Here is a 27,852-nt window from a genome sequence, read left to right on the forward strand (position 1 = left end):
CTTGATCCCATCATCTGGAGACCAAAGCTGGCTCACTCATTCACTGCCTGATACCTAGGATCCTGGCTATTCCCTGTTCTGCTCACCTACCCTCCTCTTTCTGTAGTGTCTTCTGGCTAGAAAAGCAGGGGGGAAGCCTACATGAAGCCACCCTTGCTTTCATCTCATCCATCCATTGAGCTGTAGAGCAACAGTATCAGTCTACTTGCTATAGTACCTTTAATTGTTACAGAGCCATACTTTGAGAAAAAGTGTCTTTTATTCCATCCCTGATGACTCCTGCTTAACAGTCTGTGCGCAGACACAGACATGGTATCTTCATTTATTTTCCTGAGTAAAGTCAGATTCTTAAGACAAGGCAGAACTGTCTGAGAATATCACTCATCCTGGATCGAAACCAATCTCAGTGGTGACAGCTACAACAGGCAGTAACAGCAAGGAGCAGACAGAGCTGATGTACATCTCCTGAGACCCCATCTGTGAAGTGGACCTCATCTCCCATCTCTCCAAAAGGTGAGTCACTTACCCATGGCTCCCACAAACAAACAAACAATATTCAGTCCAATAAAAGCAAGGATTGTCACAGCCAGACTGGAATCTAACTGGCTTAGGAACATCCTCCTGACTGGCATAAGCAGATAAATGCTTTTCATCAATAAAGCTGTTGGGTGTCCTACTACTTTCCAGAAACACAGGATGCTAAGATTAACAGACTAGCTCAGCACCCTGAGAGTCAATGCATTCAACAGTGTGAGCTCTACAGGTTTTCCACTAGCATCACCACAGCCTCTTCCATACATAGGTTCATTCAGCTGTTCTTTGTCCAGGTGCTGGTTTCACAAAGCACTCTGAAAGCAGAGAGACTGCATTAGACTTCTGACATAAGGCAGATATCAAGCTGGATAGTAGGTAAGCAGAGTCCACACATTACCTGCAGGGCTAGCATAATGTCTTCAGTAGCACAAGCACATATGGCAAACCAGAGAGAGGAAACCCCAAAGCAGGGATGTCTCAGAACAAGTCTCTAACCCATCCACCGGTGTGAACATTACTCCTGGTCAAAGTACTCCATTTCAGACAATGCAGATAGCTTTCCCCCACGCCTGTAATCCCATGCTCAGAATTAAATTCCAAGAAGCAATTTCTTTCCGAAATGTCCATTACCAAAGGAAAGATTTTGCTGTTGGAAGCTGCATCATCATGTTAAGCTGCAAGTCCAGTTCACTTCCCCGTAGAGAAGCTGGAAGGTGGAAGAACCTTGCACCACTGAAATCAATGATTTCCTCAAGATCCCCCTGAGTGACAGCGGGCGACAAATTACCAGTCTCTCTAACCCTGATGTGGCCATTGGGAAAATGCTCATCTCCTGTTTACAGATGCAGTTAATCAGCACAATGACCTGGCTTGTTCAGCATCCCACTTCTTTCCATCTCAGAATAAACATCTTGTGCAGCTAGTCACCTCACTGCTATCCTAAACCACTTCCATAACCCAGTCTGTCTGTGACTGGCCTTCAACAGCAGCCAGTGTTTCCTGATCCAGAAAGTCAAGCCAGAGTCCACCAGCAACTATGCTTGTGTGCAGAGAGAATGTGGAAAACGATAATCTCTCAAAGTGCACATTAAACAGTGTCACTGTGCACTCTATTTTGCATGATATAAGCACCTTATAGTCTATGCAAAATGCACAGACCAAAGCAGAGTAAAGCTGAGGCATGTATATCATGCTGAAAAAGAAAGTAGTGACTCATAAACTACTTATTCCCTCCAATAGTGCAGGCTATGGGGCAGATGCTCCAATCTGTCCCATGTTCCCCATCCTCCCCTTGCACATACAAATGCTTCCCTTTATCTTAATTTGCTCTTTCATCTTGAGCTGTCTCCCACTTGGACAATGCTCATTAAATCCATTCTTTTCTCTCTGTCTTTTTGGAGAAATATTACTTAACCTGCATCTCCTCTGTCGGTGAGGACAGAGCCACACTTGTCAATTGTTCAGACAGATTGGAATCACAGTCCTTCACGAGCACACAACTTCTCCACTCCCAGCCATTTTTTGTGTTTTAATTGAAAGCACTCTCCCTCTTTCTTTCTCCCCTTGCTAATAAAGGAGGCTCTCACCTGTTATAGCAGTGTGCAGTGAGAGCACGGCAGAAGACAACTCTCTGCTGCCAATAAACTTCCTTCTGCATCCCATCTGCCCAAAGAGACTCTTATTCCATGGTTCAGGAGGAGCAGTAGTGGCCCCTTTCTGCTGAGATCTTTGAGGCTTACTGTGTTCTCTGCAGCTCTTCAGCTCCCAACCAATACAGCTGGAAGTGCTAACATAGCAGGGACATCCCTGTAGTTCCTAAGGAAGGAAGCAGTCTCCTCAGCCTTCTACTCTTCTAGCGACTCTGTTAGCGTGTCTGAGCAGCTTCCTTATCCCTTTCCCAGCTTCCTGGAGATGTTCCACAAAGCTCTGTTTACAGCCCCTGCCCCCACCACTGCAACTTGACAATAGCTCACACAAAATTCCCACCTCCTTTCTGGTGACTCTTAGTTCTACCTCTGTACTCTAGATCAGCCTGCTTCTAGCCAAACTACAATTTCAGCCTGTCTCTCAGACATCTTCTTTCAGATAATCATCCCTCTGTTCACATTCAACAAAGCTAAAGCACAGTTCCTAGGCTCCTCACTCAAACCATCCCTCCTGTCTCCTTTCCCATCACAACAGACAATGTCACCAACTTCCAAGCATGCCTGCAGCCTTGGCCTTGTCATCAACATTGACCTCCCTCCAGATCTCACTTCCAGGCCAGGTCTGAATCTACTACTAGACATCAAGTACTAGTGCTCGTAAGTGACAGGTGACAACAATGCAACTGTTCTCCCTCTGTCCACACATGTAGTAAGACACATGGGGGTCCCCAACATACCCAGAACCTCTTGATCAAATTCCTGCAGACATACTACCAAATGACATATCACCCCACCAGATGCCAGCAGCCTGCTGCAAAGACAGCACATTTGGAAAGAATCATCAAATCATAGAACAGCCCAGGCTAGAAGGAACCTCAAAAGATCATCTGGTCCAACTTTTAATGGGAAAGAGAGCCTAGATGAGATTATCACATCCTGAAAACCTCCAGTGATGGGGACTCTACACGCCCCTGGTGAGGTTGTTCCTGTAATTGATAGTTCTCAAAGTAAAAAATTTCTTTCTTATATCAAGATGAAACCTCTCCAGAAATGTCACAGAGAAGAAGTGCCAGAGCAATGGGGCCAGTTGGCACATTAAACAAGAAGGGAAGATTTAAGAAAGTACCCAGAAGCAAATGTATTTCCAAGACCATTTTGACTCTAGGCGTAAACACATCCCTGCCATGCACTGGCTGAAACCCGACTAGGAAACGGTCAATGGTCACAGCCAGGCAGAGGGAGGCTCTGCCGAGGACTGCAGAGATGCCCCGAGGGCCCTGTCAACAGTAAGCCTCCACAAGAGCAGCAGTCCTGTGAGAAATAAACAGCTGCCAGAGCCTGAGGATATATAGGGACCTTCGGGAACACACATCACCTGTGCTTCATCTCAAATGCCTCTGATTCAGCTTTGAAAGCCTGGGGGCTTTGAGAAGTGTATAAGAGAAAGGATGGTGGGGGAGAAATGTCTATGAGCAGGTTTATGTGACTATACAGGGAGTGGTGAGGGGATGTCTGGGGGTATATGTTTGGAAGAGGTGGCTACAAGCATCTGATCAGCAAGCAAAGCTGTGACAGTGCTTGCACAGAGAGTTAAGGAGGAGGCATGGGGCAGTGCATTTGTATGCATAGCTTGTATGGGGAACGGTAGGCAAAATCCTCCATCCACAGAGAGGCAAGTAAAGAACAGAGCCAGGACAGGTATTTGTGTGTATATGCAGAGGCCGGGTGTGCAGGGGGAGTGGAAGGCTACGTTGCAGGGTACATATCTGGCAGGACAGCAGTGCATATATGTGAGTATAAGCCACACTGACAGACCCTTCTACCCTTCCAGCTCCTAAAATTAAGAGAGGGAGGCATAGTCCCGTGAGTACTATGTAGAATACTTTTATGTGTCTCCTCAGAAAGGGATGAGGGAAAAGTGTTTCTAGGCCTGGGACAAAGAGCAGGAATGACAGAAGCAGCATTGCACAATCCAGCAACCTGTCACCAGGGTGGACAGAGGCACAGTACAATGAAAACACGCAGAGGGCAAAGCCCAGTTCCTGCCAGATTCTGCCCAGCTACGTCCCTTCCTCAGGCTTTGGTCATAGTTACATCAATGCAAGTGTGATAAAGTTTTATTGAGGCACAGCACTGCCCCAGAGTAATAGGACAGGGAAGTAGGAGTGAGGATCTGAGGTGGACATGGAAATACATGTAGCCTGGCAGATGTGGGCAGCTCTGCCTGAATTGAATTCGTATCAAGAAAGGGATATAATGAGGTCACTACATTAAAAGAAAGATGCTAAAAAGGTAGTAAAGCCCTGCTGAAGATGTAAAGCTCATAAGCCAGTTACTGGTGCTGACTGTGTCTTGATGGAATACTGAAACACCTGCACACCTGGCAGGCCAGTCAATGCAAGAGGCACAGCTCTACAGTAGTCCACACCACAAAGAACAAGGTGCAGGGACCAAAGAGAAGTTGAGGTAGAATAACTTACAAAGAGATCTGGATGGGACCCTGGAGTTTGTATCATTTGCAGCCTACTCTGAGAAAAAATGTACAGAGATCCAGAACAGTCATTCAAGAGAGACAACGGCACGGCAATCTCTCTTGTCAATCTCTCCTCTGAACATCAACCTCTCCTTTCTTCTCCTGCCCATCTTTCCCCTACTTTTCATGTCTCTGCTCTGATCCATCTGCTCCTTCTACAGTTTATTTATTTATTATCTCTCTCTTCCTCCTCTTCCTCCCATGTTTTTTCCCTTGCCCCCAGATCTTCTTGTTGGGCTGCCAGGTCCCTGGTTCAGTGGTATAACTCAGCTGATTTACTCTCCTTAAAGCAGTGTCTGCTCTCATGTAAATCACCCTCCAAACCCAGCCTGTGAAATGGGCTTGTTCGCTAAACTCTATGAATAGGAAAGCAGGCACAGCTGGCCTATTCATAATCAACATAAAAAATAGATTAGCACTTTACAGATTAAACATTATCGTTTTAACAGTTAACATAAATCAACAACACTTAGAGGCCTAGCATTGCTGCTGCCACTGCAGGGTGACAAGCGTTGCAAAGGGAAGGGCTGCCAATCTGGGATGCAGTGGGAAACAGCTCATTTGTCTTCCACCTTGAACGTAAGTTCTCCTCTGGCACCCCCAGGGTGTACTGCTAGAGGTTGTTACAAGGAGAAAAGTGGGCTAAGGAAACAAAGGTACGGGGTTAATTTTGTTTAATTCACATGCATTTCCAAGCAATCCAGCAACCCACTATTCTAGAGCCAGAATCCAATTGCCCTACTTCCCGCCCTAGGGCTGATGCAGCTCAAAAACAGATGAAGAAACAGAGTCAGACCATGGAATAGGAACAGGACAGGGAGCCTCTAAACACTGACTGGTATCTAGCTCTGCTGGCTATAATTCAAAATCATTTGGCTCCAGTGGATGAGGTAACGCAGTTTTGTGGATTCTATCTAATGTAAGCAGGTGCCCCCCATCTCAAAAAACACATCATCATAACCTGGGGAGCTACCTCACCAAAGAAGGGCTGAGGACTGTGATCCACTCTAGACATGACCCGTGGAGAGCAGAGCAGGGAGAGAGCAGCCTAGAGCCTGCTACTGGTCAGGCTGCACCTCCTCCTTCATTGGGTACAGGACACTAAGTCACTGGAGATGCTCAACCCAACACACTGTCATCAGCGTGCTATGGTTGTGTAGTCAACAGAGAGATAAGGCCCACAGAACCAGTACAGTCCATACCCTTCCCTTCCTCCCTGTTCACTCACTGAGAACCACCCAGTGTCTCAAATGTTTAGCTTGGAGCAGCCAACCTGTAATTCCTGAGCTGGTCCTGATGATTGCAAGCGATTGGCAAAGGCCTTTGATAGGATATCCCATTAAGAATCAGCCTCACAGGTCTTTCAAACAAAAAGAAAACAAATTAAAGAAGAGGAAGAGGTTAGGTTACGGTCCAAAGGCCAAAAGACAAACTGGGACAGGAGGAGTGGGCTTAGAGGTTTTCTTGACAGCCAGGGCAAAGACACTAGCAATTCACAAACGACAGAGCAGCAGAAGTTACATGGAGAGACTTCTTTAGTATAATGCCTCTTAACAAGCCTGGTAATTTTCATTGCTCTAGCCTTTCTTGACAAATAGGAATAACAGTTAATAGACCTGAACCAATCAGTTACATCCAATAAAGTGTTTGGCAAAATTAGCTTTGTTCTCCGCTCACAACTGATATTACCTCAGTTTCATTCCTTATCTGAAATGAGCCAAATAATGTATATTTTCTATTAATCATTTGAAATCTGGAAGGGTTGGTGCTGAACAGCCTCTTCCAAGAACTCCCCAATTTGAGATGGAGTGGTTATGTCTGCTTTGTAAGGGAGAAACTCGTGGGTTTGCTTCAGCTGAGCTCTCCTGGCACAAGCAATAGGTCATGTGAGTTTATTGCTTCAGTTACCACAGACAGCTTCACAGGTTTGGCTCTGAACCATGCATCCTGTAAAACCAAAGCACTGCAAAGCTTACAGAAAATAAGTGCAAAATATGCTTAATGTTCACAAATATTAATTGATTTCCAAAGGGAACATAAGAAAACTTCCTCTCTCTCGGGCTGACCTGCCTACTGGAGACTGACACACTATGCTGACTAATGGTGGAAAAACCTTTGAGACCCCTGAGATCCCAATTTTTGCTTCAATTCTCAAAACACAAAAACATGTTGAGTGTGAGGCTTCCCATGAGAAGAATTTCAAATGTTCTCACCCATAGCAGCTTTTTCACAGGAAGGAAAACCTGCAGGCAGGGTTGAACTGCTTTCTATAGCTCAGCATCCTTCCATGGATTCAGGAGCTGTCTCTCAGACAGAGCCCAGAAGTGCCACAAAACAGAGCTTATTAGATCACTGTACATCTTAAAAATTCAGGAAAATGCTACATGTCCATTCTCTGAGTTAGGAAAATGCAGATATGTCAAGGTCAGGCCCTATAACTCCTTATTTCATCTTATGTCATTCGTTTCATCTACAAATAACCTGTTGCCAAAAGTCACCAGGCTCACCGCATCATGTTTTCATGTTCTTAATGGGTCAAATAACTGGGCAGACGTAAAATTCTGAAAGAAAACAGGAGATGCTAACCAGGGAGAATCAAGTAGGATATTTAAAGATCAGTGGGCAGGCAGATGACAGGATTCCCTGCTCCTTTAGAGAAAAATCAGGCATACATAAACCCAGTCTAGATCAGAGAATCAAGTAAGAATATTTCTGAGTGTATCAGCAGCAGGCTTTGAAACAGAAGCCAGTCCCTCCGCATGGCAGCTCAGTGTTTCTGCCCCAACCAGATCCTGCTGTGTCATAAATGCATACAGACTGCTGAGCAAATGAGATGCACACCATGTTTGAAAAAAGAAAGTCTCCATACGCAAGAAGGCCATACAAGGACTATTAATCCCCATTACAGATAGCAATTTCCAGTGATTGTTTGGAAGCGGAAGGGTTACCCATGGGCTGAGAGGTGGTTTGTGCCGATGGCTAGAGCACTGCTGTGCAGCACATCCGCCACCTCCGCAGGATGTGGACACTGAACACAGCCCAACACAGCTGTGGTGTCCATTGCCAGCCAAGATTTATTTGCATCAGAGCAACGCTTCAGGTGTCATCAAAACTCTGAGAAAACCATACTGAAGAGAGATTATCATCTGCACACAAGACACTGTGAGCCAACAAATTCTGTGCAGGTATGTCATACGCTAACCCCCAGGCACCCGAAAAATTTGTAAATTAAAGAAAAAAATGCCAGTAAGAATGCAGATCAGAACTACTCCTTACCACGCCATTCCCCATTGCATTTTCTGATCTCAAATCTTTCACTTCCTTGCAGAAGACCCCACAAAAAATCCTTCAGAAAATCCACTGTCCAACCTCCTGTATTGTAAATCTTAATAACTTTTAGGAAGCCAAAGGAGATTATCCTCTAACCTATCCACAAAACCTGCCGTCTCTTAGGCAATGGGGCTTAAAGCACCCAGGAAAAGGCTGCCATGCGCAGGACTCAGCCAAATCCTCTCCCAGGAGCTGTGAACGGAGAAAAAACCCATGGAAGGAGGGAGTACCCTGTCCCAAAGCTCCCCTGGCAATAAGGACACCAGGTTGTCCTTGGCATGACACTAAGGGTCAGTAACACGAACTTGCAAACAGAGTGAGAAGGGACACAAGGAACAAAGCAAGGTGGACCACCTGAGCCACACAAAGCTCCCTGTTTGCTTTCTCCATCTGCACTTGGCAGTGGAGCAGTGGTTCTGGGCAACTGCTGCCCACATGAGGGCTCCGCATAAAGGCAGCCACACCGAGATCGGCCAGCGAATGGGGCCTCTTCCCAGAGACAGGGCAGGGAGACGATGGCAGAGGCTGCAGCAGCAGCGGGACCTGCAAAGGCAGCCGCTCCTGCCTTTCAGCTGAGTAATGCAGGCTCATTTGTTCTGGGTGACATTAATGCTATTTGCCATCCATCTCAGACTCTGTAAATTACCTTTTTATAGCCAAAATCCTTTTCATAATTGATAAAAATCTCTTTTTTATATCCCAAGTTATTGAAAAAAATGCGAAGTTTTTTTATTCCTCATTATAGTTTTAATACAAATGTCTTTTTTATTGACGGCTGCTTGGAAGTCCTGACGGGCCTACTGAGAGAGGCTCAGAGGTGTGGGAGAAGGGCCAAATCCTCCCGTACGACTTCCCAGCCCCTCAGACTGTTAGAGTAATGGCCACAGCCCAGCCTCCACTCTGGTGGGTAACGGACAGTGAGTAATGTCATGCAGGAAGAGGAGATTTCCTGTGATGGACATAACACCTATAGCAAGCAGAAGAGGCTCTTGCTGACCTAAATCTAGTTTCCCCGTGTCTGTTAGTGATGTATGCGAGGGCTGACTTCACAGAGCGCCTCAGCACAGCATTGCTGGAGCGGGGTACTTAAGGACAGAACCAGAGTCACAAGCTACAGGAGACCTGGGTGTTCAGCAGAGCCATTCAGCATCAGTCCCACAGCCCCAAGCAACCATGAGAGTGACCATGCACTGACTGTGCCACACATCAGCGCTTTCGGGCAGAACAGTCAACTACAAGGCTGTCCAACACCACAGGAAGCAGGCATGTGTCCTGGCATCCTGGATGGGTTAGACCACACTGCCAGCCTTGGAAGAGGCTTCCTGGGGCCATAACAGGATCTGCAGGATCGTGACCTGAAGACCTTGTGATCTAGCAGTGTAAATAAACCTTCTCTAGGGCAATATATGCAGCCAGCTATAGAAAGTGGCTCATATTCCCTTGGGAACAACTTGGATGCTGTAGGACATGCAGTATAATACCCAACAGCCTTTCGAAGGCCTAGCTGCTCTCCCACAGGGCTGAGCACTGCTTCGATAGTTCTGCAAATCAGAAGTAAGGATATGTCTCACCAGAGCTTAAAAAGCTAATCAACACTTCCAGAAGGAAGGGAATCAGTCCATCCTCTCTGTCACTGACACAGCAAAGGCTGCCATGCTGTACCAAGACTGAGTACAGAAATAGGAGTAAAAAGAAGAGTCTCTTCTACTCTCTCTGTCTTTTCTCAGACTCCAACAGTTCGAGGGCAGGGAAGTCCCTTGCTATGGGCATTAGCACCTTGCTGCGGTCTCATTCTAAATCTTTCCCACAGCAGGTTCACACGGGCATATGATTTTTGTCCCTCCCTGTCAAATGGCCATGTGGCATTGCTGTGCATCATTGCAGTGACCGTGCTCCCAGGTGTATATGGGTACATTTCAACAGTGGATGAATAAAGTTCATGTACCCAACCTAGAAAACACTTCTGGGACTTTGGGAGCAATTTAAGGTAGAGGGATAAAGGGCAGCATCCTTCTTAGCCACAGTTTTGCTGCAGGGACAATGACTTCTCAGATGAGGAGTACCTGTTTCTTACTGCACAGCGCTGGTGCCATGCCAGGTAAAAGGGTATGAATCCAAGGAGAGCAAAGCCCTTTAACAGAAGGCTGGGTTCCCCAAGCATCACTATCTGTAAAAATGCATTCCTGCTTCACAAACCACAGCACAGGAGGTTCCTCTACCACACGTGTTTTGCTTACAAATCACAGTCAACTCGCTGACGCATCCTGCTCTGCTCAATCAGTGAGCTCCATTATTGTATGGCTGCAGGAGGCTTCTTGCAAATGGCAAAATAGTCCTTACACAACAGGTAAAAGCCGCAATTAACTGTGGATGAAAAGGATGGTCTCCTCAGAGGTGCTGGCTAATCATGCAATTAGAAACTACTTCCCATTACCTGCACTCCCACAAAGCAAAGCTGGACTGACAACCTTCCAAATGACTGTCTTTCCATCAGTTTAAGCCCTTTATATGATTTAGCTTCAGCAGAGACAAGCCTCGACCTCTGGGCTCTCCCCAGACCCTTCTCCCAGCTTTGAACAAAGCAAGCACTGTAAGCAACACATTCAGTCACTGGTGTGTTCTCCCTATAGAGCCTGTTTTGCCTCTCAGCCTTCCTGGAGCACAGCAAACTCACCAGCAGTGGTGTAAGTGTGCGTGCAGATGTGGATACCTGGGGTCCAAGCAGAGAGCTGGTCAGGATTTCTTGGGATGCCTCACTTAATAGCATCTGAGACTGCTCAGCTTCAGCAATTTCCACTCATCTCTGTGACAGCTTCAACAACTGTTAGCAAGAGGCCAGAGACATCAGGATAAGTCAAGGGGCAAGGAGGAAGGAAACACCTTCACTCCCACGGCAAGTGAGGCAGGCCCTGTGCCCTACACCAGCCCCTCACACCCCCCAGACAAAGACGCAGCCTGGATACAGAGCACCTGGGCAGCACAAGTGCCCCACCAGCATGGGAAAAACCCTAGCTGAGACCATGCTGGCCTCATGGGGTTGCTAACTTTATCCTTGCCCTAACTCCTAACTGCGCAACCTCAGATCAGACATAGGAGCAAGAAAACCAGCCTGATGGGAACCTGCCAGAAAGTAGCACTGGGATATTTCTGAAAGGACAGTGGTGAGAGATGGGTGGGGAGGGAATGTCTCCCACCAAGAAAAATTACCTCCAACATGAGTAAAAGCCTGGGTAGAGTATGGAGTACACAAACACACCAAGAGGGAGAATAAAGAGTCTTGGGGAAAAGGTCAGAAAGTTGATTACAAAATGCCAATGAGAACTGATGGGAACTGATGAGCAATGGGCTCTGGAAAGTGACATCTTGCTGCACACAGGAGAGGGATTACAGTGGTGCTGAGTGGGTAGAGCTATGCTGTGGCCTACTGGGATGTGCAGATCAGATGGGTGACTGCAAACCAGGAGGTATTTTAGGTCTCGAAAGAGGTAAAAGGGTGTGTTGGCATAGATAGGAGTACACAATGAAGTCAGCAGATGTCATAATATCTAAACTCGTTATCATTGCCCAGTGGCAGAGAAGCACAACCCACAGAGCCACATTAGGGACCGCACTGAACAGTATTGGAGCCAGACAAGAGAAAGACACCAAGGATATGTGGAAAAGCAGGGTTGTAAAAGCTGCCAAGTCATTCTGCAGCCACTCAGTCCTGTGAGGAGGGGTACTCTGGAATGGCCTTGATCAGAGCAGAGAGAAGCAGGTTTATTTTTGAAAGGGGCAAGTTTCACAATAGTCTAATCAGTCTTAGCAATGAGCAATAAGCTCCTCTGAGCACCTTGTCCATGGAAATCACACACAGAAAGACCTACAAGAAGCCTTTCTGACAGACACCGAAGAGCTGTCAGGTGGAACTGGCTTGGCCAAACTCAGAGATGCCCTGGGTTCTGCACCTCTGCTCTGGGACCAAACTGGCATCACCTCCCCAGTATCCCTATATCCCACAGCCACGAGCCAGTCTCTCCACACCGGCCAGAAGGAAGAAATGCCCCTAATCCCAGTGCTGGCAAAACATTTCTTCCATCATTTCTAGTTTCTAAGCACAATGATTTTGCGCTTTTAAGGTGCAGCCACTCCAAAATATTCATCTTCCAGAGCTCTCATCAGTCTTTCTGCCTAAATGTCTGGTGTCCAAATTTCACCAGAAGTTGCTTGGCTCTGCTCTGCATGCACCTTGTTGAGTTAGAGAGCTTAGCTGAACCAGCTATCTTTCCCTGTGTTGTTAATAGCCCTGCAGAGAAAATGACATTTGTGGGGTAGGGAACATACTCATTTTGAATTCATTTTCCACACCTGACACATTTTCACTTTCAGAACCTTGTTCAAGCAGGGAAGATGAGAATAGAGGTAGGAGAGACTCGTTCATTCATATCTCATCACCCATTCTTATGCACGCAGCTTTTCCCAACTGATCCAAGGAATCCATCCAGAACAAGCCCTACCTGTGGTATCTCCACTGTCTCCCCAAAAGACTCCTCCTCTATGATCTTTATGGTTAGCGTTTCCAGGAGTCATTGTAAAGATTTCTTTGTGCAGCCTCTCCTACTGCTACTACTCATGTTGTCCTGAGAATCCCACCCCACCTCAACCTCTTGCATACAACACTCAAGAGAATGATCACCTCTCACCATCACTTAGCCAAACCACTATGGCTGAGATTAGAAAGCCAGCATCTGCTCACTACTCATTATTTTTATCCCAACGATCCCTGATAGGTACATAGATTCACCCTAGACTTAAAACAGGGTTTGACAGGGCAACCCACTAGTCAGCATGTATGATGCTTCTTCTGTGTCAGATCAGCACACATGCCATTTGCCTTTAAATCAGTTCATTAGCTCATGCAGCAGAGCTACATGCTGCAGCTCCCAGTCTCCAGGCATGATGCTGGCCGGGAATGGGAGATCCCCCATCAGCAGGGTGTCATGCAAGTTTGCGTGATGACAACAGAGCTATGTCGAACTGCTGTAAACCCACCTTACAAGCCCTCTGCCTTTGCTCGAAGATCAGTCCCATTGGCATGCTCTCCATTTACACCAGTTTTCCCACAAAACATCTCCATTTGTCAAACATCCAAGCCTCTGATAAGATTCTCAGGAGTAGGTCACATCAGAAGACAGACTATTTCTAACTGACCGAAGATACAATGCATCTACACATGAAATTGGCTTTTTTTGATCTTCATGCCCTTTTGCAAGCTCTTGCCTAATTTGTCAGCTTGTCACATTCCTCCCTAGGTATTTCTGTATTTCCAGTTGCTATTTCCCCCATTTGTTTTGCACTTATCCAAGCTGTATGTAATTACTTCTTGCCTACACCTGAGATTCATCCGAGGAGCCTGCTCTTGTGCGTGATGGGGGAACTGGAAGTTTTACCACTGCATCTGAGACCAGCAGGGTTAGGCCTAGGCGTCCTGGGAAGGTTACCTCACTGTCATTTTCTCTTCTATTTGAATTCATCTGCAAGTTCCCAGGTGTGATGCTGGCCCCAAGGGGAAAGGTTTCAGGATCCCACTTTGCACTCCCCTCTGCTCTGACACTCCACCTTGCCCTTCTGCCATCTATATTTCAGCTAAGTATATTGTATTTAAAATGTACTGAGGACGTAGCTAGACTGGAATTAAATTTGTTCCTGAAGTAACCCTATTAAATCCTCTGGGCTCCAGCAAAGACAACTTTGGTGCATTAGGTTCCCGATATCCTTTTTGCTTTTAAATACCTTGATCTGGTACCTTGTAACTAATGGAAATGGGCATTTACCTCTGCTTTTAATACTGCCCAGTTTCACCAGCTGCTTTATTTTTATACATGTCATTCTCTTCATTTCTCTCTTTTATCATCGCTGTCTTTCTCTCATCACCATTTCCTCTCTATCCCTTTCTTCCCATTTCCACCTTTTTTTTCTCCCTCTCTCTGTCTCTTTAAAATTAAGTATTGCCCAGCACCGCCCATGTGGGTGAAGTGAATGCTAAAGGGGAAGGCTGCTGTGGAGACTGGATTTGAGCTGCCTCGCTCAGAATCAATGAGGCATGGAGGGCTCATCTACCCCCCAAAAAGCTGAAAGAAACCAGAGCATATCAGTGGCAGCTGAACATGCACTTGAGAAGCAAGAAGGGGGCCCACCTCCGAGCATCTGGCTCAGCCTTAGAGATGCCACACAAACTGAGCCAGGGCTGTGCTCCTTTAATGGGGGCTAACCTCAGGGTGGTTTTCCATGGCTTCTGCAGAGGGGAAATTGCTGGATGGAGATCCATGGAGCAGCAGGGGTCTGCAGGGAGCAGCCAGCCTGCCCTGTTCCATCTATCCACTAAGCTCTGAAGCACAGCTGGTACCAGCCATGCTACAAAGATGCAGCACTGAGAGAGGGAACATCTTGCAGGTCAGGGGCTGACATTAACCCTGCCATTAAACTGCAGGGAAATATTGGTTGTCATTCCTGACTAGAGAATACCTAGACCCTAAAACTACACATAGGCAGACCCACCCCATCCAAATCTGCCCATAATATACTCTACTAGGTGCAAATGCTTTACTTACCCCATCATGTTACCCCCATACCTCCTCACCACACAGTCACACATCCCAGAACACTCCAAAACACACGTGCACATTGCTTCCATTCTTCAGCCTCCTGTCTTCCTCTCCCTCACACTCACCTTCTCTTTCACTGCCTTTGCACACTGTTGCCTCCTGCCTCCCGCCTCCCTCTCACCATGTCAGTTGTGATCCTTGAAATGCCTTTCCTCAACCCGAGCTGGAGTGTGAGGGGACCTCTTCTTGCAAGATGCAAAGTAGCAGAACACCCTCTCTAAATATTGCGGTTACTTCCCTTCTATCTAATGAACACAGGCACCCACCTCTGATCTCAGTGCTGTGGGCTGCTGAGGGTTAATGGTGACACAGACTCCTGGGCTACTGTATTACCTGACTGTAAGCACCAAAAGTGATTTATGCTATTATTTTCTTTGGGGGTTAATTAGGGGCTCAAGAAAGCAAAAGGCTGTCAGTGCTAGCTGGAATTGGTCTAGTGCAGCCAGAGGAGAGCAGTCATCCCTCACAGAGCCCTGCTAATATATCTTTGTCCTGAACATCAGTACGTCCAGCTCCCACCCCTCAGTGTGGCAGACAGCCCTCCATCCTGACCTCCAGCAATCCTGTTAGTCTTGGCATAACCTCTGGAGTACACTGCTCTGCTGAGCCCTGCCATTTCCACCTAGCAGCCCTCACACCCTTAATCCCCTGTTACCTTCTCCTTTCCTAAGCTTACCAATAGTGCCCATCAATGGACAGGGAAAATTCGTATGGCATTCTCCCAGGGGCAAGGAGGATATATGTCCCCTTGGTATGTCTTGCAACTGAGAACCACCAGAGACCTCCTTGCTCCTGTTCTCCTTCTTCTAGCTGCCCAGGGCTTGCTGAGGCCTGAGAAGCCAACACAGGCTATGGCTGCCCCTACCTCTTTGCCCAGATCCTCGCGGATGACTTGCTCAATCTCCTGCCTGGTGCTCTGTGGGGCTTGGCTGTGCAGCACTTTGAGGGTGCGGGTGTACTCCTCAGGCAGCAGGTAGTCAAGCGCTCCCAGGTGCTGTCCCACCTTGATGAAGGTGCCTCGGTTGGCGCAGCACAGCTCCCGGAGGCGCTCAGCAGAGCGCAGGTGCACCTGCAGATAGACCAGAACATCAGCCAAGCCCTTTTGCTGTCTGTTACACACCCACATACATACTTTTTATTTGTCCAGTATTTAAACAGACCAGTGATTTCTCTTCTTGATTTTGGGCATCTTCATCTAATGTGTCAGCTAAGTATTAGGATTCTATCTTGATTTAGAGGGGCTGAACCAGAGGACAAGATGCTCCAGAGTATAAGGGGCTCTGACACTTCTTTGCACAGACATCATGATCAGTGACAGCACATTAGTTTTTGGCTTTGTCCAGGGCTACATCCTTGCACAGAATAAGATGTCTAGCCATACAGCAGCATTAGCGTGTCACTGTGATCCACCGCTACGATACACAGTTTAGGAACCCCTGTTGAAAGACAAAAGTCAAGATCACAACCATGTACGTTAGACTCTTAGTGTGAGTGAGACGAATTAAAGTGAGAAGAAAACTACAGATACCATCCCAGAACCTTCCAGGAACTTGGAAAAAGTGTCTCTTAAAAATCAAAACTACAGATGTCTATTTGGCAGTGAGAAAGACAGTACGTGGGCAGACCTTCATCCTCCTCAGCTCACTCTGACACACCGCAAGGGGAAATTACATCCCTCCAGTCCAGGCAGTTCTTGGTCTTACTGTTTACACTGCCACCAACGTCCACAGTGACAGTGGTTTTAGAAACTAAGAATTAGAAGACCTGCCAGCTTTGCTCACATATTGACTAAAATGCAGCCACTAAAAGACAAAACCCATCACCAACCACTTGTTTGGTTTGGATTTCAGCTCCTGAGGTTCATTTCACTTCTCAAGAACCGACCAGCCATAACATCCTTCAGTGACAATGATTTATTCTGCTTTTATTACTCTCACTAGAAAAGCCTGCTGCCAAGGACTCAATATTCTTTAATAAACTTCAGATAAGTTTACCCAGATACATTAATAACATCTAAGCAAATCAATGGCAAAAAGTAACTCCGCACCCATCTCCTGTTAATGCCTGACACCTATCTGCATGGAGGCTCCTAATTTCTCTGGCTTCTGTGTCAGAAGTCATGGAAGGTCAAATCCTGTGTCTGCAGACCTCATCTGCCCAAGATCCTGTGGTGAGGGACTCCACCAAAAGCCTCAAAGTACGTGGCAGAAAGGAACAACAACACAAACATGCATGAACACCACACACACTCACACACCCACCACAGGTAGTGGCTATCTTAGCCCTCCATGCAAAGCAGTGCTGGGTCACATCACAGGACAGCGCAAGTGTCTTGCATTTGGGAACACGTCCGGTGACAGACTGGGTGCTGAGCTGCAAGTGCATGAAACACAGGCCTAGGGGACTGTTAGGAGAAAGCCTAATGTGCAAGTCTCATACTCAGCATGTGAGACTTGACAGCTTGATGCACACATGCACACACACATGCACTTCCCTAAGTGGGCGTGCACAGGCAAGCATAACTCGCGCGAGGAGTCTTAGAATTGTTTAGGTTGGAAAAGACCTTTAAGATCATCAAGTCCAACCGTTAACCTAACACTGCTAAGCCCACCATTAAACCATGACCCTAAACGCCTCATCCACACAGTCTTTTAAATACCTCCAGGGATGGTAACTCAACCACCTCCCTGGGCAGCCCATTCCAATGTCTGACAGCCCTTTCAGTGAAGACTTTTTCCTAATATCCAATCTAAACCTCCCCTGGCACAACTTGAGGCCATTTCCTCTTGTCCTATCACTTGTCACTTGGGAGAAGAGACCACACCCACCTCACTACAACCTCCTTTCAGGTAGTTGTAGAGAGCAATAAGGTCACCCTTCAGCATCCTCTTCTCCAGGCTAAACAGCCCCAGCTCTCTCAACCGCTCCTCATACGACTTGCACTCTAGATCCCTCACCAGCTTCATCGCCCTTCTCTGGACACGCTCCAGCACCTCAGTGTCTTTCTTGTAGTGAGGGGCCCAAAACTGAACACAGGATTCGAGGTGCGGCCTCACCAGTACCAAGTACCAAGGTACAATCACCTCCCTACTCCTGCTGCCCACACTATTTCTGATACAGGCCAGGATGCCGTTGCCCTTCTTGGTCACCTGGGCACACTGCTGGCTCATATTCAGCTGGCTGTTGATCAACACCCCCAGGTCCTTTTCTGCGGGGCAGCTTTCCAGCCACTTGTCCCCAGGCCTATAGCACTGCACGGAGTTGTTGTGACCCAAGTGCAGGACCCGGCACTTGGCATTGTTGACCCTCATACAATTGGCCTTGGCCCATCGATCCAGCCTGTCCCGATCCCTCCGCAGAGCCTTCCTATCCTCAAGCAGATCAACACAGGCTCCCAACTTGGTGTTGTCTGCAAACTTACTGAGAGTGCACTCGAACCCCTCGTCAAGACCATTGATAAAGATATTAAACAGAACTGGACCCAATACTGAGCCCTGGGGAACACCACTTGTGATCGGCCACCAACTGGATTTAAGTCCATTCACCACAACAATTTGGGCCCGGCCATCCAGCCAGTTTTTTACCCAGCAAAGAGTGCACCTGTCCAAGCCATGAGCAGCCAGTTTCTCCAGGAGAATGCTGTGGGAAACAGTGTAAAAGGTTTTAGTAAAGTCTAGGTAGGCTATATCAACAGCCTTCCTTCATGCACTAAGCGGGTCAGTTTGTCATAGAAAGAGATCAGGTTAGTCAAGCAAGACCTGCCTTTCATAAACCCATGCTGACTGGGCCTGATCGCCTGGTTCTCCTGTACGTGCCACATGATGGCACTCAAGATGATCTGCTCCATAATCTTCCCCAGCACCAAGGTCAGACTGACAGGCCTGTAGTTCCCCAGATCCTCCTTCCGGCCCTTCTTGAAGAACAGGCATCCCATTTGCTAACCTCCAGACAACTGGGACTGCTGATAAATGACGGAAAGTGGCTTGGTGAGCACTTCCTCCAGCTCCCTCAGTACCCTGGGGTGGATCCCATCTGGTCCCATAGACTTGTGTATGTCTATGTGGCGTAGCAGGTCACTAACCATTTCCCCTTGGTTTGTGGGGCTTCATTCTGCTCCCCATCCCTATCTTCCAGCTCAGGGCACTGGGTACCCAGAGAAAACTGGTCTTACTATTAAAGACTGAGGCAAAGAAGGCATTAAGTACCTCAGCCTTTTCCTCATCCTTTGTCACTATGTTTCCCTCCACATCCAGTAAGGGATGAAGATTCTCCTTAGCTCTCCTTTTGTTGCCTATGTATTTATAGAAACATTTTTTGTTGTCTTTTATGGTAGTCACCAGATTAAGCCCTGGCTGAGCTTTGGCCCTTCTAATTTTTCTCCCTGCAAAACCTCACAACATCCTTGTAGTCCTCCTGAGTCGCCTGCCCCTTCTTCCAAAGGTCATAAACCCTTTTCTTTTTTTCCTGAGTTCCATCCAAAGCTCTCTGTTCAGCCAGGCCGGTCTTCTTCCCCGCCGGCTTATCTTCCGGCACATGGGGACGGCATGCTCCTGCACCTTTAAGACTTCCTTCTGGAAGAGTGTCCAGCCTTCCTGGACTCCTTTGCCTTTCAGGACTGCCTCCCAAGGGACTCTGTTCACCAGGTTCCTAAACAGGCCAAAGTCAGCCCTACAGAAGTCCAAGGTAGCAGTTCTGCTGACCCCCCTCCTTACTTCTCTGAGAATCAAAAACTCTATCATTTCACAATCACTATGCCCAAGACGGCCTCCCACCGTCTCATCCCCCACAAGGCCTTCTCTGTTCACAAACAACAGGTCCAGCGGGGCGCCTTCCCTCGTTGGCTCACTCACCATCCATGCCAGGAAGTTATCTTCCATGTACTCCAGGAACGTCCTAGACTGTTTCTTCTCTGCCATATTGTATTTCCAGCAGACATCTGGTAATTTGAAGTCCCCCATGAGAACAAGGGCTAGCAATTGTGAGACTTCTCCCAGCTGCTTATAGAATATTTTGTCTGCCTCCTCAACCTAGTTGGGTGGTTTATTACAGACTCACACCATGATATCCACCTTGTAGGCCTTCCCCCTGATTCTTACCCACAGACACTCAACCTTATCGTCACCTTTGTTAACCTCTAGACAATCAAATCACTCCTTGACATACAGGGCTACCCCACCGCCTCTCCTTCCTTGCCTGTCCTTTCTGAAGAGTTTGTAGCCTTCCAGTGCAGCACTCCAGTTGTGCAAGTCATCCCACCATGTTTCTGTGATGAAGAGTGAGCTTCCCCCAGCATACTGCCTGCTCAAAAGCACTTGCAAATACATAGGCAGAAAATAACATCCACGAGCATGCCTGAAGTCCCCACATTATTGTGCTGCATTTTACACACCAGCTTTAAACCTCCTGCTGAAACAAGCAACCTCCGCCCTGGCTGTTTCCCTGTTCTCCTTCCCTGTGTGCAGTAGGGGCAAAAGCAGGCCAGAAGGGGACAAGGAAAGGAAGCTGTGAAAGAGGACGAGAGAGCAAGAAAAGCAGTGAGGGAGTAATGGGATGAAAGAGAAAGGCAGTGGGAGGGAGGGAGCCAGAGCAGCTGGGTAGTTTGTCACAGCACCAGGAGTGCAGCCCTTTACAGGGAAACAGCTTTTATGCAGCTCTGATAATTATCCTCTGCCTGCTGCCTCCAGCTGTGGAGGAAACCCCCTGCCAGCAGCGAAGGGAAAGGGAAGCATTGGCCGGCCGCTGCCCCGAGGCATCAGGCAGCCATAGCCCAGGGCACAGGCGAGAAACAGTGGCAAGGCTCCTTGCAGTTGTGCTCTAAAAACCCCAGCACTGAGCACAGGCCAGCATAGGGCACTGCGACCTCCCACAGGCACAGCAGGAGCCCATCAAATGACTCCAGGCTGCAGCATGGCTCAGGGCAGAGCAGCAGCACCCCTGGGGCTGTAGCACAGTGCTGGGGATGAGGCCGGGCAGCCAGCTCAGGGTAGAGGTGCTGGCTTCAATGCACCTACCTGCCCCACAGGGATCGCCAAGGGACATGGAAAAAACAGGATGGAAAACTCATGTAGCTGAAAACGCAACTGATTGTAGACACACTTGGATGCAGGGTGTATCTTCATTTTGGTCGCTGCTGAGGAGGAGGCAGAAATAGACACTCTTTCCTCTAGCACAAGGAGAGAGGAAATTTTGGCCCTCCCAAACTTACCCCCCTGTAGAGAACCCAGTTGGCTTCATGGACACAGCAGTCCTGGCCAAGAGAGACAACAGCATCCTAATAGAGGGCTCCAGGAACGAAACAGAACAAAACCCCCGTGCATAGCATCCTCCACCATGCTCTCACAACTGGCTTGGCTAGAACTCCTAAGAGACAGCTGCCCTGGCTGGCTGTCCAGACCAGGGATTGCCATCTCCTGCCCCTGCTAGAGAGACAGAATATGACCAGGCAGCTTGTCTCAGAAGAAGGAACTCTATCTGTAGCCCTACATTTTACAAAACTCCAGTCCACATTAGAGGCAGAAGTACAGTGAGAATGAAGCAGGACTGTGAATGCAGCTTCCAAGGTCTCTTTTCTTATCAACCAGGTCAGGATTTTTAGCAGAAAAATGTTCATAATGCTATCTGTTAATTGCCTGGATCTCCCCAAGCTAGGTCATGGTCCAGGTGCAGCACTTGTTTCTCTGATAGATGACCACCTTCTAATTATAGGCAAAGTAAGAGTGCCACATTCCTACTACAATGTCCAATACTGTTGACCCACGTTTCTGTCCTACCTTGAAGAAACTGCAGGGTAAATGGAAACCCCCAGAATGGCTCAGAGCTTTTTTCCAAGAATCTCACAAGATATTCCTCTGTTGCACAAGCAATACCTTGAAGATTCTTCTTATCACGGAAAACAGCTGAGAACAGCAGCTAGTTAGACAGGGAGCTGCTTGTATGCATCATGCCTAGGAGCACACTGCAGAGAAAGGAAGCATTTCATGTACCAAGGATTACCAAGAATAAGCCTCACTCAGGAAGCACTTCAGATCACAAATGCTGTCTGAGTGTGTATATTGTTCTTTCCTCAGCCCACATGGGCATCTTTCTGTCTCAAACCCCTTCCCTGAATTTCGGCAAGACAAATTCTCCACTGGACCACGGCGTGCTTATCAGACTTGTGGTTTACCTAAATCCTGGGTAGATTGGGATTAACACTGATTACTACAATTGTTCCACATGGGCCATAATGAAAGTAATAACTATCAGGTATGGAGAGGAGGCACCTCTGGGATGAAACACATACTCAGCAAGCAGAGCTGCAAAGGGACATTTTTTAATTTACCCTTGATGTACAAGCAGACCTCAAGTAATTCTGATGCTTTTGAAGGAGCCTTTTCTCACAGAGACCTTGGCAAAGAACTGCTCAGATGTGCAAAGAGCATCAGATGTGCAAGGTGTCACAAATTGGCAAATGCTAATCTGGTCTTAAAAAAAAAGGAATTAATTTAGCAGAAAATAAATACCGAAGTTAAAATACACTGGTGAAAATTTGAGTATCTGGTATCATCTGGTGACAGACCTGGTAAAAAAAGGGCTCAGAAAGGCCACTGAAGACCAGAAGGTAAGTGGTGGAAGCCATTCCTCATATGAAAAATTCTTCAGAAAAGTCATTCCAACCCTGAAGGGCGTACTTATAGCTGGCAAAACGTGAAATGAGGATTAGGAATGCAGAGAGAAAATTTGAAATGCAATTAGTCAAAGACATAACAAACAAGTCACCAGAAACTCCTAGTGATGAGTGCTGCCTCCAGGAACACTGCAAACACAGACATCTCACAAAGGACTTCAGGCTGGATTTCGGCCAGAGGACAGGACTGGAAGGGCTGCTCCTCCTCTCACCTTCATACTGGAGAGCACTCTTGTACAGGTGAGCGGGAACAGCTCCACACCAGCTGGCGCCCATTTGCATCCCACCTACTCCCAACTTGAGCAAGGGAAAGAAGGTGCCTTCTCCTGCTGCAGGCAATTCCCTGCATGGGGCAGGATGCTGAGGAAGAGCCTGCCCGTCACTTCTTACAATGGAGATACACTCTCCAGGACAATATTTCAAGAAAGATGTCTCCAGAAAATACCTTGAAAACTTCAATCATATAAAAATTACAGATTAATTCAAAAGTAGCTGAGATGCTAATAATCATAATAAAAAGGGGATTGCACATTAAAACCATTAGCTTCCAGAGGGCTGAAGGCAAACAAATGTTGCCCTGTATTTAAGAAAAATCCAGAGTAATCTGGGAAATTGTAGTCCTGCAAGCTTTTTCTCTGTATCAACTAAATTAGTTGAGACAATAATTATAGAGAGTACTAAAAATCATCTAGCTAAATGTGATACGACTGAAAAAAGCCAACAGGGATTTTGAGAGGAAAAAAAATCATTCTTCACCAGTCCACTAAAATATTCTGAGCATGTTAATGCAATGGTCAATAGAAGAGAAAAAGGAGATATTTATTGGGACTTTCAAGAGCCTTTCAATAAATTCCCTCACAAAGAGTGAAAAGAAAACTGAGTAATTATTGGAGAAGATGCAAGAATGCTCCTCTACATCACTTGCTCATTTTACCCCATTCCTGACTCAAAATTCCCTCTTTGCAACACCAAGCCCAGCACTACAGACAGCAGCAGTGGGGTACTCTCTAGTTATGACAAGGCTGCAACATTTAGTGATATTTTTCCCACAGCTTCATTTCAACCTGCTCTGAATTCTTTTAGACGATGTGATACTGCGGAAGTCCTGTCTACATTAGCACCTGCAACATTGTTACTTCCAGTGAGGCTGAACTAGCACTGGAAACACTGAGAAATGTGGTGAAAAGGGAAACAGGTACAGGTAGCACCCACAAGTCAGAAGGGGATCTATACTATAAATGGGTTGGCCCGCATCACTGTCAAAAACAAACAGCACAGTGTCTCATTACACCCATTCTTAGACCAACATTTTATTTCCCTGCTAGTGATCTGGCAAAGGAGAGAACGGTGCAGTGACAAAAATTCCATGAGATGCAACAGACATTGTTGACCACTACAGAAAAATAAGCCCTGCCAAGTCCCTACCAAAGACAGGTGAACAATCAATAGACTGGCAGATCACCCTCTGCATAGATGGCTGCAAGGTTACACATATTGGAAGGTGCAATTTACCCTGCCCACACACACTGATGGGCTCTAAATTAACTGTAACCACCCAACATTTGCATCACATTGTTGTGGAGGGCTCAGTGAAGGCACCTGCTCAATGCACAGTGTGGTTCAGGAAAACCTAAACAAACTGTTTGACTGTTTTAAGAAAGGAAGAGAGAAAAAACATTAAAAATATCAAAATGCCATTGTATAAATTGAAAGCACAACCTCACCTTGGATTCTGGACATCGCATCACAAAAAGAGGTACAGAGGAAGAAGAAGAGGACAGAGAAAAATTATCATGGACTTGAAAATTATCATGGACTTGAAAAGAGTCTATAAAAAAAGAGATCTGAAATGTTAGGGGACTGTTTAGATTAAAGAGAGTTGATACATAAGAGAGGAGTTATATGAAATAATAAAAAGGAAATCTCCCATTCCTATTTCCAGCTCTTACAAAACAGCAAATAATAGGGCATTCCACAAAGCAACAACCTTTTTTAAGTTTTTTTTTACATCCCATTTTGCACAGTACGGCATTAACCAGTGGCACTCACTGTCAGAGTATAGAGAAGCCAAGAGCTTAATGGAATTCAGAAAGGCTTTAGACATTTATGATAAAGCAAGCATACCTGATTTTGTATGGAGCTTTTCATCTCTAAAAGTGCTTTTACAAAGCTCTTTACAAAACTCAGGATCGCTATCCCCCATTCTACGGACTCATAAGAACATTATATGTAATAAAATGTCTAAAGGGCTTTAAACACTCTTGCTCAAGGCATCAAGACAAAAATTACCCTATCGATTTGCCACAGTGAGAGACAGAATGCAAACAGGGTACACTGATGCTCCCAGCATCATTAAAATCTTTAAATAATCTATTTGGTGTATCCAGCTCCCACTTTCCAGTTAAATGAGTCACCCCTTCTCCTGGGGTTCAACCTTCTCCCAAGGATCTTCTGTATTTACTAAATTACTTGCCATTGCAAGGACTTGGGACATTGGTGATGGAGTCTTGCTTTCTTCCCACAGCACAGCAGAATTGCTGCTTATGGTCTTTCATATTAAGCCTTTGGGATGCTGGGAAGTATCTTGTGGCACACAGTGTGTGGGACCGTCCCAGGGATATATGTTGTCAGCCGTCCTGGACAAGACAGCTCTTCCAGGGATGCCTGCAGTTGCAGGAGACTGGACTGCAAGAACCAGGCTGTCCCTTGGACTCCATACAGAGGGAAGAGAGGATGTCATCACACCTCTGTAATGGGTATCCCCAAAACACAGTAAGTCAGGGAGGGAGAAAAGACATGTCAGAAAAGATAGGAAAGGAATCTGCCCACAGTCCTTTCCTCTTCCACTCCTGATAATGACAGAACTATATGCACATAACTGGTAAAACTACGGAACAGCTTTAGATGACACAGGACAGCACAAACCATAGAGGAATGAAAGGATGTCAACCTCAATTTAACACAGTGAGAAACTGAAATCACGTGCCAGGCCAAAAGATCTGTGAAGATGTTTAGGGAGGATACAGCTACTGGTGAAGTGAATAGGGTACTTGGGTGCTTTAAAAACAGCAATAGAAAACCTACAACCCATTGCAATGACAGTGTAGTTGTGTCCAAGGGGCTATTACCTCCTCTTTCAACAAATCTGAATAAGCATACAGTTAATATAAACTACTATAGCCTTCAGTAACACTGTCAGCCTGGTAATCAAACTGACTGACAGCAGGGGTACTGCAAGGAGACACACAACTCCAAATGGAATTGTTATTGCCTCCTTTTTGTACTACCTTTCCTGCCTACAAGATCTCATTCCTATGCACGCTGGATATTTCCCATTCAAGTCCTTCCTTATACCAAAACTAACTGATCATACTGCTGATCATGGACAGATCCATGCCTTTGGAATTGGAATAACTCCTGGTTCAATGTACCCCACTATCTAATAATTCACCATTTGTGCAAGTTAACATTCCTAAAGAGTTACCTATGGATCTCTGCCTGCCCATATGAGAGTAGGGTATTCCATATGTTCCCACTTAGGCAGGTACATTGTTACCTTTTCAGACATATACTTTTTAGTTAGTTCCCCTTGGTGCAAACCCTGGTTAAAAAGGCATCCCCCTAACTCTCAGTTTTGACTTCCATAGCTCAAAATAGTCCTAGCAGATAACAAAATCCTTCAGAAATGCTGGCACAACAGTATGTTGCCAGTGGGACAGCCAGGAAGTGAGAAAGAGGGTTTTATAGCTTCCAAAGGATAAAGGACGGAAACGATCCCCTAGATTAAAGAGACAATTTCTTAGCTTCTCAGTTTCACAAACACGGGAACAAGGAGTCACACAACTAGCAGGATGGCCAGTGAACTCTGTATAAATGGAAGGATATATACAGTGAGCCTGCATCAGACAGCTGAAATCTGGTGTTGGTGCTGGGGCCTTGTATCACCAGTGCTAAAGACAGCTGAAAATAAAGCAAACACGTTTCATGATCTGTGCAAATCTTCCCTGGAAATCAGGAGGGACTTTTCCAAACCTAGGCCAGCCCACTTCACGCTGAACAGACGTGCAAGCTACCACCCTCCAAGCCATCAGGCCTCTGAATTTCACGCACAAGCACACACAGACATGGACCTCCCACCTACGCTACATGTACTCCCATGCTTTTCCTGCTAATACCCTGATTCACAACATGGTTCCTAACAATCTGTACAGGTGACTAAGGGGTAGTCTAGCAACAAACCCCTAGTTTGAGATGCTACTTGATTCAGGAAACATTTACACTGGGCTGAGGTGCATTTCTTCAGCCAGTCACTTTCCAAGCTGCTCTGAGAGGTGGAAGCAGTGTTCCTCGACTGCAGTGTGGAGCACCAGCAGTCACCTTGCTGAACCCTGCCCTTGCTGGCTGGTGCATGCACAACCAGCGCCCATAGCCTGCTCGTGTTCCATCTTCATTTTCCTCCAAGCTCAGTCATTTGTGCTCTGATTATCTCTCATTACTGACGACCTTGCTGTAATGAGTTTTAATCTGCCTCGTATTAATTAGAAACATTTTCATTAGCCAGCTCAATTTTAGGTAAATAGCTAATAGAAGCAACTGGGCTGCAATTAGTTATCTGTGGGGCAGTTCAGGAGAAAAATCAGAAGGGAGCAGCTGTTTCCCCTCTAGACACCTCTGTGATATAATGCACTATTCCGTCTAAGTCTCCTGAGCAGGGAGAACAAGGAGCCCAGGGAAGGGATGGTCAGAGACAAGGGGAAAATAACATGCTAAAATAACTGGGACATAGCACTTCTATGGCTATGGCATTACCTGCCTATGCTCTCCCACTAACAGTTCCAGATCAAAGTGCTGAATATGGGAATCTGAGAGTCAAGCTGAGTCCTTTACACCTACAGTCATCACCTCCAGTGAACAAGGTTCTGCTCTTGAAGCTGTTTTACCCTGAGGGGACACCTCTCCAGAAGGCAATACCTGTGACTGCACAACAGGTACTTCACACAGGCTCTCTTTTGGAGCATGTACACTTATGTGAATGGTACTTACACATGAAGATAAGATCAGATTTGCATGAGAAGGAAGGACCAGACCTATGCATACACAGACGTGTAATACTTGCAAAGTCAGCAGGCTCCCAAAAGTGCCCTCAGTGCCTTGTTGCCCTGATAGGGTTGGTATATAAAGAGATCTGTCCTGTGCTTTGTTACAGAGCACCCATGGAGGATAGGAAGTAATTCAATAGCACGGCTGCAGAAGGCACAGAGACTTTTACAGAAGCCGCAGTGAAATTAGGCACGTGTCTCGATCCATTGATCACAGTGCCTGCAGCTCCTATTACAGAGGCAGGTGAAATGATAATAAATTTGATACAGCATCTCTCAAAATCTTGCCAACAAAATTAATTCAGTTCAGCTTGGATCAGACCATGTGGGATGGCAGTGAAAACAAGGTGAGGGCTGTAAAGACACCATCTTATATGGCCTTGTGTTTAGCTTTGGTGAG

General features: G+C 46.5%; 1 protein-coding gene across 7 annotated transcripts in view; it reads right to left on the bottom strand.

Annotated features, from left to right (window-relative positions):
• The window catches only part of ADCK1 (aarF domain containing kinase 1), a 79,547-nt gene that overhangs the window by 32,742 nt on the left and 18,953 nt on the right, over positions 1-27,852 (bottom strand). For 5 of the 7 annotated variants that reach the window (XM_059819653.1, XM_059819656.1, XM_059819652.1 and 2 more), the window contains exon 3: positions 15,553-15,756. The exons of 1 other annotated variant lie outside the window; for it this stretch is intronic. In XM_059819653.1, coding sequence (XP_059675636.1) covers positions 15,553-15,756 — 204 coding nt within the window. Of the gene's footprint in view, positions 1-1,853; positions 1,943-12,048; positions 12,057-15,552; positions 15,757-27,852 lie in introns of all 7 variants that reach the window. One more of the 7 variants, XM_059819650.1, reaches the window with a different exon arrangement.

The sequence above is a fragment of the Gavia stellata genome, chromosome 7 (genome assembly GCF_030936135.1).
Source record: "Gavia stellata isolate bGavSte3 chromosome 7, bGavSte3.hap2, whole genome shotgun sequence".
Taxonomy (NCBI): Eukaryota; Metazoa; Chordata; class Aves; order Gaviiformes; family Gaviidae; genus Gavia; species Gavia stellata.